This window comes from Ischnura elegans, chromosome 1 (assembly GCF_921293095.1).
Source record: "Ischnura elegans chromosome 1, ioIscEleg1.1, whole genome shotgun sequence".
NCBI lineage: Eukaryota > Metazoa > Arthropoda > Insecta > Odonata > Coenagrionidae > Ischnura > Ischnura elegans.
The window spans coordinates 13,159,043-13,174,485 of NC_060246.1; the positions used below are offsets into that span (position 1 = coordinate 13,159,043).

The following is a 15,443-nucleotide window of genomic DNA, read 5'->3' on the forward strand; positions in this document are numbered from 1 at the left end:
ATGGAAAAGAAGATTTTTTCTATTTTTTACCCCCAAGATTGCATCTAGTGTTGCGAGCCGTTAACTAAATAAAATCGCCCTCATCAACACATTTTTTTATTCCCTTTATTGCATGGCAATTTTGAAGCACTTCGGACTTAAGTATTTACCAATCATGAAAGGGTTCGACTTTTAGGTTGTATAAAAGTAGTGGAAATATTTGGATTTTCATTGGTGGGTGGATTAGGTGTGTGGTATAATATTTCATCATGTGCATGTATAGAATTGTTATTGAAGACATGCTTACTTGTAGTCCACTGTTATTTCCATTAGTAAAGTCAATGATGAGCATCCTAACTTTCAAAAGTCTTGCTTTAGCCTTTGGACAGGTACAATGCCACCTTGTGGCATTGCGTCTGGCAGCATTGAACAGCACTTTAGGCATCTCTAAAGACAACAGATGAACAGTCAGTGGTGGAAAAAGGAAGGCATTACATACTAGTTTTAGTGGCAGAGCACCTGGTGTACATTTAGGGGATCTGGGTTCTGGTTCCAGTCAAGGCATATGAATTTTCCTTTGTGGATTGTGATGCCATGAAATCACTGTAAAAACACTCTTTATAAAGGACAACACACCCAATTTTTAGGAGCTCCATTATCTCAATAAAGCAACCAATTTCAATGGAATAAATAGTATCAGAGATGTCATTTATTTCGATGGTGGATCATATACATACTTTTAAAAAATCCTCGACCGTGCAGTATTTCTGCATATAATTTTTTCAAAGAAGTACCCATTTATTGCATGTGAAATCACATTATCCATAGGTGCTTGGTGTACCCATATATTTTGGTGTGTAACTAGCAATTTTGATCCAAGGCAATTAAATCTTTCCCTTACTTGTTGTAGAATAATTTTTTTATGTGACTAAAATTTCAGAAGTCGTAGTGAACTATGCAAACCTCTTCAAACTATGAAACAAAATGCTTAATTTGGTATTTTCAGATATTTTTAATTCAAGTATATGCTACATTAAATGATAATTTAGGTGGAGGAAGACTGCAGGGCGAAAATAATTTTATAATTGGTTCAATATCATCTGATATGTTGAGGATTGAATTAGCAGAAATTTCACATTTTTTTCACGTGACGGATCAACAGAATGTGGTCACTGCGACATCAAATTCCTTAACATTTTCTCCGGGCAATAGGAAAGGGAAGTATGAGAGACAGTCAAGAGCAGCAAAGACAAACATTTTAAACTTATTTTCACAGACAATTAAGAAATAAGGTTTTGTGGAAGGCAAGTCTGCCAATTGACCTAAAGTGGATATGCTTATGGCTGACATTTTTACTAAGGACAATGGATGTAGTGATACCAACATTCATGGAGTTAAATGTATAAGTATGAAACTTGTATGCTTCATATTTTCATAGCATTTTTTGAAACTCATAGACACACATGGACAGTAGATTTTTTACTTTTCTAAAGACAAGCAGAGGCAGTCATATTTTAAGATACTTTGGTATTTATTATATCTTTCATCAGAATCAGCTCATGGATATGTTGGAAGGTCTATGTAATTCAGTGCTATAATTCTCGCAAATCAAATACTTCTCATGTTTGAAGCCATTGTTTAAGTCAATAATTTTCCTTACATGCCTTGATTTCTCTTCCTACCAAATGCTAGATACGCTTAATTACATTATGAAATATGTTTGTTTGCTTTTTGAGACCTATAAAATTGAAAGGTACGACAGAACTGGAACATTATTGAAGGATTATAATTGTGATGGATTCACAGACAAGAAGGTAACACATGATCGAGCCAGTGGCGCAGTGAGGGGGGGGGGGGGGTGTTTGGGTGGAAACTTCCCCCCGAAGCTCAGAGAAATTTTTAAATTAAATCCATTTTACTTAATTGTGTTAATATTCCTGATAGAATATTTTACGGAGCAATAAAATATCCCTCAGAAATCCGTAAAACTCATCATTTTGAACCATTTATCTTAATTTTTTTCTGGTGAAGGGCCACCACACCTCTCGCTCACCTGGTGGGTATTCTATAACCCCCAGACCCCCAGTATTTTTGCGCCTAAGCCCCCCCACCCCCCTAGCCTTAATGCCTAGCTGCGCCACTGATTGGAGCAATGTCATTATGTTCAAGTTCTCTCCCTGTAAATACCCATTATCTGGAGATAAGGTATGTAGTATGCGAGGTAGTAATCAATGCATTAAAATTACCCTTGAGAACAGTTAGGGATATTGTGTGAATCCTAATTTGCAAGTCTTGAGAACATGAATATGTTGCTAAAATTTTTATGAGTTAACTCAAAATTTCCTGCTTAAATTGTTGTTGGTGGATGGTGTAATCATTAACGTGCCTTTTTGGTGTTTATTAAATTATTAGGTCTAATTTCAGTGATAGCTAAAGAAGAATTATATCAGCTTATTATCAGTTAGGGAATTGATTTTTAAGCTTAGCTAAGAGGGGAATGAAATTCTGTCCTCACAGTATTTTTATGGCATTTTTTTTAAATCCTACGATAGCGAAATAGTATTCACTTGCAAACATTCACTCATAGATAGTAAATTTATTTATGCTCAATCACCTAAAATCTAAATCAATGTAATCCAAAGCTTATTCACTGTAACTCTCTGTTTCTCTCCATCCCAAGTCAGTTCTTCATTTGTGTTCAACACTTAAATTTTCATATTAAGATTATAAATACCCTTAAATGGACTTCATAGGAGGGTGGTTTGAAAAGTTCTCGGAATCACCACGAGTCGTCAGCGCTAGTGCAACGAACTTTTAACGAGATATCCATAGGACTGTTCGCTGTAAACACATGCCATGTCAATGCTCGTGGAAAAGAACTGTGGCGGTGACGTGGCTTTTTTGTTGTTCCCGCATAGTGATTTGCAAAGATGAAAAAAATCGAGATTCGTGCAGTGATTAAGTACTTCGTAAAAATAGGTATGAAAGAAAAGGACATTCATGCCGATTTCCAGAATACACTAAGGGACTGCTCCTTCATAGTCAACTGTTGCCAAGAGGACAAAAATAGTTAAATTTGGTCGGGGGAGCTTAGATGATGGTCCGTGCTAAGGTCGGCCAAGAAGTGTCACTACTCCAGAAATCATTGCAAAAGTGCACAAAATGGTAATGGAGGATCGCAGATTGAAAGTAGGTGAAATTGCTCTTGCTTGCCAGATGTCAAATAAAAGGATATATTATATTTTGACGGAACGATTAGAAATGAAAAAATTATCTACAAGATGAGTGCTGCGACTCTTGACGCTGGATCAAAAACGCATGAGAATGGACATATCGGAACAATGTTTGACCCGTTTTAGGGAAAATGAACAAGTTTTTTTGCACCAGTTTGTGACCAAAGATGAAACATGGGTCCATTACTATTCCCCAGAGACAAAAAACAGCCAAAGCTGTAGGAACATAGTCATTATCCACCGCCAAAGAAAGCAAACACAATTCTTTCCACTGGAAAGGTCATGGCATCAGTGTTCTGGGATGTGACGGGAATTCTGTTTGTATATTGTCTCCCCACTAGGCAAACAATTACTAGACAATACTATGCTAACCTCTTGAACTACTTTCAAAAAAATACATGCAAAAACAGGCCAGGTTTAGCAAAGAACAATGTCATCTTTCAGCGATACAATACGCGCCTGCACACATATGCTGTCGCCATGGCAAAATAACACGAACTATGGTATTAATTGTTGTCACTTCCGCTTTATTCACCTGATGTGCCTCCGCCAGACTTCCATCTCTTCCCAAAATTAAAATTTCTTGATGTTGGACGGGGTGGATAAAATGATTTACTTCAAATGAAGAACTGATAGCCGGAGTTGACAACTATTTTGCAGGCCTAGAGAAATCTCATTTTCTAGATGGGATCAAGGCACTAAAATATCGTTGAACCGAATGTAGTAATCTACAAGGTACCACCCTCGTACTATGATAATTTTGTTTTTCTGTGCACACAATCTCAACATACCATTCAAAATAAGAGTTTCTTTGTTTTTATCACCGCTTGGTAGAAGCTTGCCTCTAAGAATAAAATTCTTGATTGGCAGTTTTAAGGAATTCCACAGTCTGGTAGGAAAGACCATCACATAGTCTTAGATACCATAAACTGAACGAAATAGAAAAGAGAAAGCTTCTTGGAGCCATGGGTAACTGCCACAATCTGCATCGTGACACACACACACAGAACTTAGACTGTTGCTGAATCATAAACTATTATGTATGTAGCTACCTCTGAGTTGGTGGCTCCCGCACAACTCTTTTCCTTTCCCTCTCCCATGGCGGAACTGCCAGTACCCGTAGTGAAACAGGTAGATGTAAAACATGTTTGCCATGCTAACATTTAATTTGCTGAGGGCCTGAATTGCTTAAAATCCACTGCACACTACAGTACCAATCAGTTTACATTTGAGCCATTGGTTTAGCCGAGGTTTGTGCTGTTTGCTGTTAATTCTTTAATTTTAGATACGTTAACAACATGCTGTCTACTAGAGGAATAGAAAAGTAGGAGTGCCGAGTGGGCTAAGTTAGGCAACTAGCCTTTATGTGCTCAATCTGCTGCTAAGCCAAGGATTTTTGTTGACTGTGTATAAGATCATAAGTAGAAATGAATGGTGTATCTAATGCTTTTTGTGGCTTTGAAATTGGTTACTTAGCTGGATTATAGAGCTCCTCAAACTTAGGTGTCTTGCCTTATTTTTACCTGGAATAAATAATTCTGTAATTGAATTCCGTTAGTACACAGAGCGGTAGCATGCACCTCTATAGGCATGAGAGATTTACTGGTGGCCCAGACTTGAGTAGGCTCCACAATGACGATGACGGCACTTCCAAAACAGAAGGGCATAGATTGCAGCTCGATCATAAGTTGGAGAGTGTTGAGCCAATGTGTTTGGGATGGAAGTGTTAGCCACAGAGCCTCCTCCAACAATAATGACAGGTGGAGGGTCTGCAAAACACTGCGCTGGTGGCGGTGCAAGCAGAAGTGCAATTGGGGGGTGGAGTGCAGGGGGCAGGCGAGAGCATCTCGGAGGTAGCTGGCAAGGAGTTAGATCGCATAGCAGGAGAGGCGAGTGCAGGCAGTGGTGGTGTTGCAGGCAGCGGAGGAGATGACGTGGTGAGTACGTGTACGGACTGTGTGGGTCATGGGAGGAGGAGACAAATTCCTCCACTCCTCTCGCACTCAGAGGTGCCATGCCTCTTGATTGGCTTATTTATATGCATATTATTGCCTGCAGGAATCACTGAAGCTTATTTTCTAAGAACTGGTTTGGAGTTACATAATGCATCTTGAACGTAAAGTTGAGTTAAGATTATACTTTCTTCATGGGGTCCTGATAAGTATTTATACATATTTCCTAGCTAAAGGAACTCAAATGTAAATCATAATGGAATTACTCTACTACTCTAAAATACATATCGATCACTTTACAGATCATTGAGTATAAGTTATGGGTATTACAATGATTCACACATTTCATTATTCATCTTGATACTTTTAAATGAATTTTATGCCTCTGAATTCACCATCTACACATTTAGCATTTTGTGCAATAGTCACAAAATGTTATCTCTGGGGTAAAACTCCCTAAAATCTGTTGATTTGAAGCCCACATTTTCCAGGTGTAAAGATTGCATATCGAAAAACAATTCTCCAACTTATTCAGTTTGTAATCTCCATTTTCCTTTTTTTTCTCGAGTAATTCCTAAATTAAATTTTGATAATATGTACCAGGTAACAGTTACCGTATTTACCCATAGAAGCTGCGCACCTTTTCTCCAGAAGTGGGGGTGAAAAAAGGGGGTGCATGGCTTACACAAATCCTCCAAATTTTAATGTAAGCCACGTACCATTTTCCCTCAAATGTTTTTCCTTTATTTCTTAAGAGTTTAGCATTGAATTAGAAAACCTTTGCAGGAATTACATTCCTAACATTATTTAACCTTATTAATCACGGTAACGTAAATTTATTGATTTAGCAACGAATCACGAGTTCCTATATTAGACCGCTCTCAAAAAGCGCTGGGAAGGTTTTTTTTCCTCACGAGGTGCCCAAAAGTGGGGGTGTGTGGGATACAGGAGGGCACGGCTTGCATGAGTAAACACGGTATGTGTTGCCTGAGAATTTCATTTCAGCATTTGCTATGGTGTGGTCCCAGTCAAAGTAATCATAAATTTTATTCATTATGATAGAAATATGACCCAAAGAATTGATACGTAAGCACTCATTGTGTGTGATTTTTGTGATTAAATGTACAAAAGGTGATCTTCACCTAAGAGCATATGACCTCATAATCACTGCATGGATGTTGAGTGTGTTTTGGTGCATGAAGCTTAACTTTTCTTACATAAATGAAGGCTTGATTGTTCCATTAATGCTGGCTTAAAACTGTCTCAATTCATGCATTGAGTGTACTAAGTTTTGATTCCCTGATTATGCTGTATTTTTAATCCTTAATTAATTTCTATATTTTTGAATTAGTATGTACTTTCTATTTCCAGGGCTTTGTGTAACTTTTTATTAGATAGATGACTTTACTGGGTGGATCTTTTAATGCCATGAAATGTGGCAATCAGCATCAGTTACGTAATGCTTCTTAGCAGACTGACACAAACCTTACAAAACAGGGGTTGGCAATCTGTGGCTGGCAGGCTGCATACATACAACCCCTGAAGCAATGTCATCCACCCTAACTGATGTTCATCCATAATTTTATTATTTGAACAATGACATAGCATTTTCAGTGTGTGCATTGTGTAAGTGCCCTAACTATAATCGCTAATGGACCCCTGTATATATGGAAACAATTGAAATTCAAAATATTGGCCTTAAATGAGGGTTTAAAAACTGACCTACCATGGAGATCTGAAACTAAACCCAGTCAACACCTATGATTCTTGCGCGAAGTCTTAAAGAGCTCTCCTGAATGTGTAGGTGTGTTACAAGAACATTCAATATGACTTCATAATGATGTCTTCATGAAGTCATATGCACTCCCAAAAGAGTCCTACTCAAGGGCTTGCAGGACTCCTTAGGAGCTCATTCATGAGATCTTTTAAAAATCCTTTAGGAGATCCAATGTGATGTAGCCACAAATGTGATGCCTCCAAGTTCTTGCTTATGAAACCACCAGGACACCCAAAATTTGGCACACTTCATAACAATTCTGATAGAAGGCTACGATATTCCATTTACAATTTTTTAGGGATATATAAAAAGATTTCGAAATACCTTATGCATCTTAAATAAAAGAACACACAGTCGGATGACGTTAGTAATACAATAATAAATATATCTAATTAAAATAAAGCAAAAGGTCATATTGAATGAGAGCCATAAGTGGAAATGAGGCAGAACAAACAAGTGGAATAGACAACAATAAAATTTATTCTTACAAATTCTGTTTTTTATTATTAATATTATTAATAAAATTTATTCTGACAAATATTACGTCAACTTAAAAAAACGTCACAAGTTAACTTGTTTTCAAATTCTTCCTGCTTGCATGTTGCTGCTACTGCTTCCCCACTATGACCAAGGCAACAGTACTTGGGGAGGTTGGGTTGCATTCCATATCAAAGGCTGAAAAAAAACCTTGAACTTATTTTTGAACATTTTATGTGATTAATAATTGAAAACATCAAATACACCAGAGAATAATCATCTCATTAGCAGTCCCTTAATACTCTAAGGGCTGGTTTCACCATTGAGTTAACTTGATTAATTATAGGATTAACGGAGTTAGTGAACTACTTTTGAATGACTCTTGCACTTAATTACATTAATTCATGGTTCCATTAGTCACAGTACCGAGTTAATGCAAGCAAATTAAAAATCAGCGAGGCACTTTTGTTTGTTGACTTTAGGAGTATAAGAAATTTGCTAACTTAAACGTTCTCAGGAAAACTGTTTTATAAAATCGAGATACATGATACGTAATAACATTGGTTGAACACAAATGAGAAATTATTGAGATAATAATTTTAATAAAGATAATGTTAAATGCAATAACAGGAAATTTACAAGGGTACAACGAATGAATTGAATTAAATGAACCGTGAATTACAACAAAAGCACATTGCAATACTTGTACCAATAACATCTACATTCTTGTTTACACAGTTACCCAGTGGCGTAACTAGGAATATGCTTTGGGTTGGGATGGGATGGTGTGGGTGGCGCCCCTCTCCCCCCCAGGCAACAGGGGGTCTGGGAAAATTTTAGACAAATGACATGCCTGGATATACATTTTTCATCATTTTGGCACTAAAAATTTAACTAGTATATGCTTAGCTATTTAAATTTAATTTAACTTTAAATTTCAAAACTAGACAATAGTTTTAAATAACTTTTTCATTTCTCTGGGCCTTTGGGGAGGGATCTATCCCCTCATCTCCCCCCATTGTTACGCCACTGCAGTTACCTAAATATTTTACATTAATATATACCGATACATAATGATAACCATGAACTTAGATTGCACAATGGTGTAATAAAACGGATGGTCACATTAACCAGTGGAAAAAGAATTTTACACGAAAAAATCATTGAAACTTACTTTCTAAGTCTTCGTGATGTCCACAAGGTTCACGCAGATCTCTGATCTGATGGAATCTTGAGGATTTAGGCACAAGATTCACATTTGCAGGCATTAGGAAAAGCACAAGGCAGGAACTAGGCCCTGGGGTATACATTATATGTACCTATTAATCATAGACTGGGTATTTGAGTAAAAGGCAATAGATCGGCGGTCAACACAATGGTGAAACCAGTGGAAATTGTCCGATTGTTTAAATAGAATCTGTGGGAGAAGTTTATGAACTTGTCTCTTAATTTAAAAAGTTAATTGAGGTATGAAAAAATATTAAACACGAAGAAATACATATTTACGATTGAAATTTTTATTCATTGATGTATACATTAACATATACAGTAGACTCCCGATTGTCCCAATGGGCTAATGATGGGGAGAGATGGCACGAATAATCGGAAAATACGGATAACGTAAACTTTCACTTAAATGTCTTGCAATGTTCATGATTTACCCAAAACAAACAACATTTTATTATTCATGCAGTTAGTCTGTTATTTTAGAGTGCTTCCCGGACTCAATGAGAGCTTTTTTCGCCAGTTCGCTTTTTTTTTTGCGGAGCACGGATGCGCACTGCAAGGCTTGGAAAACGGGAAAACGGTGCTCCCATGAATGCAGCTAGCGTGCGATCGCTTCCATTGTACGAAGGCGATTCTAACGGAAATAATGAGCCTGGTTTATCCTAGCATTAATGCAGTAATTCCGATGATTTTGCGTCTGATTTTTTTTTTTTTTTTTTATAAAGATCGCAAAAAAAAATAGAGCGAGAGTAAAAATCATGCACAGATAATCCGCAACCTGGATAAACCGTAGCCGGATAATCGGGAGTCTGCTGTATATGTGATTTTTCAGGCCTCATGTTGTGAGCTCTTTCGGAGTCATCAATCAGAGCTCATAAACAACTCCTAGAGTTTCATATGACTTCATAAGGTGTTAGGTCTTAGAGACCTCTTTGGGTCTCTTAATGCGAAGTCTTAAAGGGGTCCTAGGAATGAGTTCATAAGAATTTTAGAGGCATAAAAATTTGCACATTAGCACTATATGTGGTAACCTATGTAGTGCAACCGTAAGTTAAACTGTGACCCATCAGTGGGCCACACTGGGTACGACGAAACTCATTTAACACAAGGGTGAGCGTAACCCACTGGTTGATCGTACTCTTGCAAGACTGGGTGACAATTCTTCTTCATTTGCTCGACATTTTTGTTCTCTTTCATCATGGAAATGATCACAGAGACATGGTCAATGACTTCCTCATGGTTCTGGTCAGGCCCTTAGTGGCTTCTTCTGTCTTGAGTTCAGATATTCTTTACTTCACATTTGATTGCCGGGAAGTGAAAGTGAGTAAAAATAATCATAACCAAATATGTATCTTTAGTCAGATAACAGGCTCTGGTGAAGGCCAATCCATGGATAGTTCAGGTAATGCAAAAGATTAAGATAAGCAGTATTGTAAAACTCAAAACTAAAGCTTTAACAGCCAAAAAATTCAAGTTTGTCCCGTGAACTGAAAAGGGGAAGAGAATGGACACATGGTGACTGAGTAAACGCCAAAGAAAACTGGTGCAAAAAACAGGAGGCATACACTCTGTTGGAACATCTGATTCAGGCAATATCACATGCAGTCCAACAATTGAATTGCAGTTCAGTTTTATCAATTCAACAGTTCATGCTCTATTTTTTTTAATTATGTCGTGGTGAGAGTGAGGACACCCTCGTAATAATGTCCCATACAATTTTTATCTTCTCAACTGGTTTTGGTGCTCACTGTGGCATTTTCAAGGTAGAGCAAGGTACTGAACATGTGGCGTAGGAAAAACAAGTGTGTCTGCCATAAGTATTTGATGCTTCCCAAGCACCCTGATGAATTAAATATAACCAATTAAAGTCATGATGGAGGCATGGAATTGAATCGACTTATTAGTGTTGTACATGCCTTAGAGGTTTAAGTTCAGCTTTCGACCTTTTTTTTTTTGGGTGATAGTAAATTAGTAAATGGTATAGTCATTGATCAATTCTCCTCTAGCATCACCAGCTGCTAAATAATAATTACGATGCCAAGAAAAGTATTTTGTGCGGTAGTATTCCCGTCCCAGGTCAATGAAAATAATTTTTCTTCTGTGCAATTTGTGCATTTTTATCACACTTGTAAGTACGTAACTCAGTATGGGTTTACTGCTGGCTGGTGTGCAATTCCTCCTTGCAATTTGGTCTTCTTGTTCTCTTTAAACCTCCACTTCCACTTGCCTCTCTCTCTCTCTCTCTCTCTCTCACCCATGTCCTTTAATCCTCTTTGTCAATATAGTTCAAGTTTCAAAGCTCACTGTTGACTTGGTGCTCACTGTGTAAAAGTCAAAAATTTCTAAAAATTAAAATTTTATTAAACATTTTCTGAGAAATGTACGAGTCAATTAATTATACTTGACCAAATCTGAAGGGAGAGGAAGAAATGTATGAACCCTGATACTACTAGGTGCATAAAATTGTTTTCATTCTAAGGTTGTATAGCCACGACTAGCTATGTATTATGTGAATGTAATAATTATTCTGCATTGCCACTGAAGCGGAATATGGCCTTTTAAGGAACCATTTTTTCTGGCTTCTCTCTCATTTTTACCAGTACATATTAGACATGCACATCCACTCTGTTATCTTTCTTACTATTGTGCATATTTTTACATGTTTGCCTGCTTGCATGTGTTAGCATTTTAGTGTGTAAACCTGTGACCTATATGTCACCATTGATAAAATGGTGTTTTTTTTATAAATAGTTTCATGTAGATATCTAGCTGGATTCACAGGTGGAAACTTAAACTTATTATATTGACACAGTGGTGGAGTGGAGGTATTGCTGGCCGAAAAAAATGGAAAAAATTTACCTCAGCCAGGTGAAATTTTTTATGTGTATTTTTGGCCATCAAACTATGGTCAGACTGCTTTCGTTGCAAACAGAAGATCTCTGGTTTGATTCTTGGTTGAGGTGAAATTTTTTCCATATGTTTTCGGCCATCATTCCATCTCTGCACCACAACGGTGTCATTATTAGGTTTTCGTGTTCCTATCTCTTTGTTTGTGATTGTGTATTTATATTTATGAATATTCATGTTTCTTGAAAGGTGGCCTTCAAAAATGTATGTTATATGTAGTAAACAATGGTAGAAGCCAGAAATCAGAAGGTTAAAATGTCACCTAACTGAAAGCTATGGTAAATGAGTAGATTTTGCTATTTCTTCAGATTACTTGCAATTCATGTCTACTTAATAAATGGAATATTACAGAGCTAGCAAGTTTCTGGATGGGTCAATATTCAACATTACTTTATTTCATCATTTGTACATGTTATATGTAGAGATGGGTCGAATAGCAGATTTCTCAAACTCGAATATGGAATTCGAATATTAAATCATTGATCAAACATTCAAATACCTCGAATTTCGAATACCTTGAATACTAGAACTGCACAAAGTATTAAACGTACGTTTTTCCTTCTTATTTATCTGGATGAATGTATAAATATAAAGGTATATATCACATACATTTAAATAGCAACTTTTTTATTTTGAATAAATTCCCCACATTGATTGTTGTTGCTTTACGTTAGCTATTTTCGGTCCTGAGGTATCTGTTTTTATTGGGTGGCTTTGTTTTGACAGACTTGTCTTCTCCAAGGCCAACTGATTTTTTATCATCTCAACTTTATTTGAATAGAATGAGAAGTTTGAGCATAGAATGAGAAGTGGTGAAAATAATTTTTTGAATGTTGGTGTATTGATGCATTAAGCCAAGAACTGCAGTCTTCAAATTCGTGATGATCTTTCCGATGAGTGGAATGCTTAGGGAGTAGTAGCTCAATGCATAATGGAAGGTACCCCAAAAGTCGATTTTTCTCCTGCCATTTTTAATTTTTTTGAGGGGTTTTGTGGGGGAAACTGGGGATATTTAGTGAAGAGTTCTCGGGACTGCATAACTGGCAGTTATGGAGTTCCTGTCCCGGTGGCGACCCCGAGAACTCTTCACTAAGTCTATTCGCTGGTGAAGCACGAAATCTTTCAAAACTGGGGATTTTCGGATTTTTTCCCCCGATCATTTTCGGTTCCCCAGTCAAACGATATCTTTTCACCACTCTCATCTGCGAATTTGATGTAGTTTGTCAACTTGCCTGAAACAGCGCTACATGTACTTAAAGACTAGAGTCCCCTACGTTTTTCCGAGTCAATTACCAATGATGCGAGGTGCGTGGACAGTGTATGGTGCAAAATTCAAAGTATTCGAGGTATTCAAGATCGTGATTTTAGCATAATTATTCAAGATTTCGAATGTTGAATACTTTCTAGTATTCGAGTATTCGCAAATACTATTCGTGCATCTCTAGTTATATGTTTACCGTAATCCAATGGTGATAAATAATTAAATTTCTCAAAATGCAAGAAAATCATAATGAATGTTTTTTTTTTTCAAATAAATATTAGCTGATGTGAGCCCAGATGGCATTAGGGGTGATTGGGTTTCCTACCATCTGTTACTGTTGCTCACCATACTGGATGATTCTCCCTTCTGCTCCTGAAACAGAACAGAGGCACCATCTCATCAGCTGCTCAAAACTGCTACAATTGTATCAGTGCTTCTCCCCTTCCGACCATGGCATCCAACTTCGTTTTGGCGATCTATTTCCTGAAGACATATGACAGCTTCAACAATAGTCATGAGCAATACATACATATCAACTAGCTCTGCTGGCTTAATTCATCCAATAGTCTCTCTAGAGTCTAGAGTCTTCTGATGTCTCTTAAGGGAAATGTCAAGGGTACACTGATCAACCTTGATGCAGCTTCTTCCGCAGATCCACCCACATTGTTCATGTTAATTTTCACTAGCCTTACTCTATCTTTAAATGGATTGATTAACTTCCACTTGCCTCATATTTGTGAGGAGCTCATGAAAGAACTGTGTGATTCCATTTGGCTTGTATTGTAGGAGAAGGTAGGTCCTCGAATTGTCGAAAGACTATGCATCCTGGCTGTCATGCTTATTTTTGAAGCTGCATCATAGTTAAGTCATAACAGAGTTAATGTTCAGCTTCTCCTGCTCCGATAGGCCCCTGAGCACTACTGCCCTCTCCAGTTTTTGAGTACCAGTCCTCTAATAAGCTTATGTCCCTCAGATGCGCAGACTATAGGAGTTAAAATGTGGGAAGGAATGGAAAGTGAGCCCATGATAAACAGAGTGGCTGACGTAAAAATGGGATTCCTAATCATATTGGACACTTAAACTCATTGTGGAGAATGGAGCAGATAGTAGGCTTACTCTTCCGTGCTGCCATGAAAAGGAAAATTCCCTCTCCTCAACCCTCTGTGAAGATTACCTGGCGGAATTGGCATTTTACGAAAGAATATGACAAATTTCATTCCTGACAATGAAAATTGTAAAAATTGTCCTGCCATTGCTACCCATTCACCTTCAAAGACCACTTTTTGGAGAATAGACCTCCAATTCCTAAATTTTCTACATCCCAACTCTCAGAGCTTAATTCAGGAATCCAGTGGAAGCTCAGTTTAACGAGTGCTCAAAATCCCCAGAAAATCGCTAGCTATATCAGGTGCTTGTTATATACAAAGGTGAAGATGAAGCTCCTCAAAAGTCACAATTGTGGTTCTGCAATGTTTCGGCAATGTGGGTGGCTCTGCAAAGGGGTGGCGCACGCCCCCTCGTATGAATCCGCCTCTGCTCGAAAGTCACGTTTCCACTTCCAAAAACCTTGGGTTAAGCACAAGGAATGTGATCATGTCATGCAGGAAGGGGAATAATTTTGTTTTCCATACCTGATTACCCAAATTGAAACTCATTCCATGAATTCCATTGGGGTACATTTCTTCTTGGAAATATTTTATTTGTGCTGGAGAATTTAAAAATTGATTTTTTTAAATTTCTGTTTTGTGGATAGAACCACTACAGCCCCGTTTACATTTGGCTTCAACTTCTACCTTTAACTCTGTTTTAAGAAGTTCCATGTGGTGTTTTACGTTTGCCGTCAATTGGGATGCTTCTCAGTTGTTACATACCGGCAGCTTTCTGTGTGCCTTTGGCCGAAAGTTCACCCAGAGATTGGTTGCCATCTTGAATGCAATTGAATATTTATTTATTATTGATCCCCTCAGGATGTGTGAAATATGGTTCAAATTTATAAAACACCTTTAAGAGCTCTGATAATCCTTCTGCATATAATTTACCCTACGCTGAGTTGGAAAGAAATTCCTTGGCTTTTCCAATTTACTGAAATCTGGAAGTTCTCAGTGAATTTGAGAAGTTCTTAGCAGAAATTAAACAAGGTCTGTATTTACACAAATATAATTTTTCAGCTGTGGAGATGAAGTATGTCGATTCGTATTTTATTTGCCAGCCCAAATAGTAGTGAATGAAATCCTATAAGGGCAAAGTGTATTGTGCATGCACTGCCTTGAAATTATCAACATCAAAGTGCAGCTTGGTTGAAAGGTGGTTAAAAGCAATTGCTAACCCATCCGTAAGAATCCATTCACTCAAGTATGGTTAGAAGTTCAAGTTAAAGCTGATCATAAAGTAGATTAGTAAAATCTTTCTTATGTGGAATCAGTAGAAAAAAATTATTTGGGATCTTCTTCTTACTGCAAAAAAAAACTTGCATGTTCCTGCTATCAGGCAGATTTTTTCAATAATGAAGGAGAAATTGCACTACATATTATGGGTTGAGTTAAAAGGCTTGATTCACATAATAACAAGTACAATTCAATGATCTTATTAATTAATGATCTGTCTTCCTGGGACTATTCTCGATTAATTTC

At 37.3% G+C, this 15,443-nt stretch overlaps 1 protein-coding gene across 15 annotated transcripts in view; it reads left to right on the forward strand.

Annotated features, from left to right (window-relative positions):
• Positions 1-15,443, forward strand: part of LOC124155779 (glutamate-gated chloride channel) — a 661,010-nt gene that overhangs the window by 638,829 nt on the left and 6,738 nt on the right. For 11 of the 15 annotated variants that reach the window (XM_046529880.1, XM_046529888.1, XM_046529872.1 and 8 more), the window contains one exon: positions 4,973-5,149. The exons of the other annotated variants lie outside the window; for them this stretch is intronic. In XM_046529880.1, the coding sequence (XP_046385836.1) occupies positions 4,973-5,149 (177 nt within the window). The remainder of the gene's footprint in view (positions 1-4,972; positions 5,150-15,443) is intronic. 15 annotated transcript variants of the gene reach the window in all.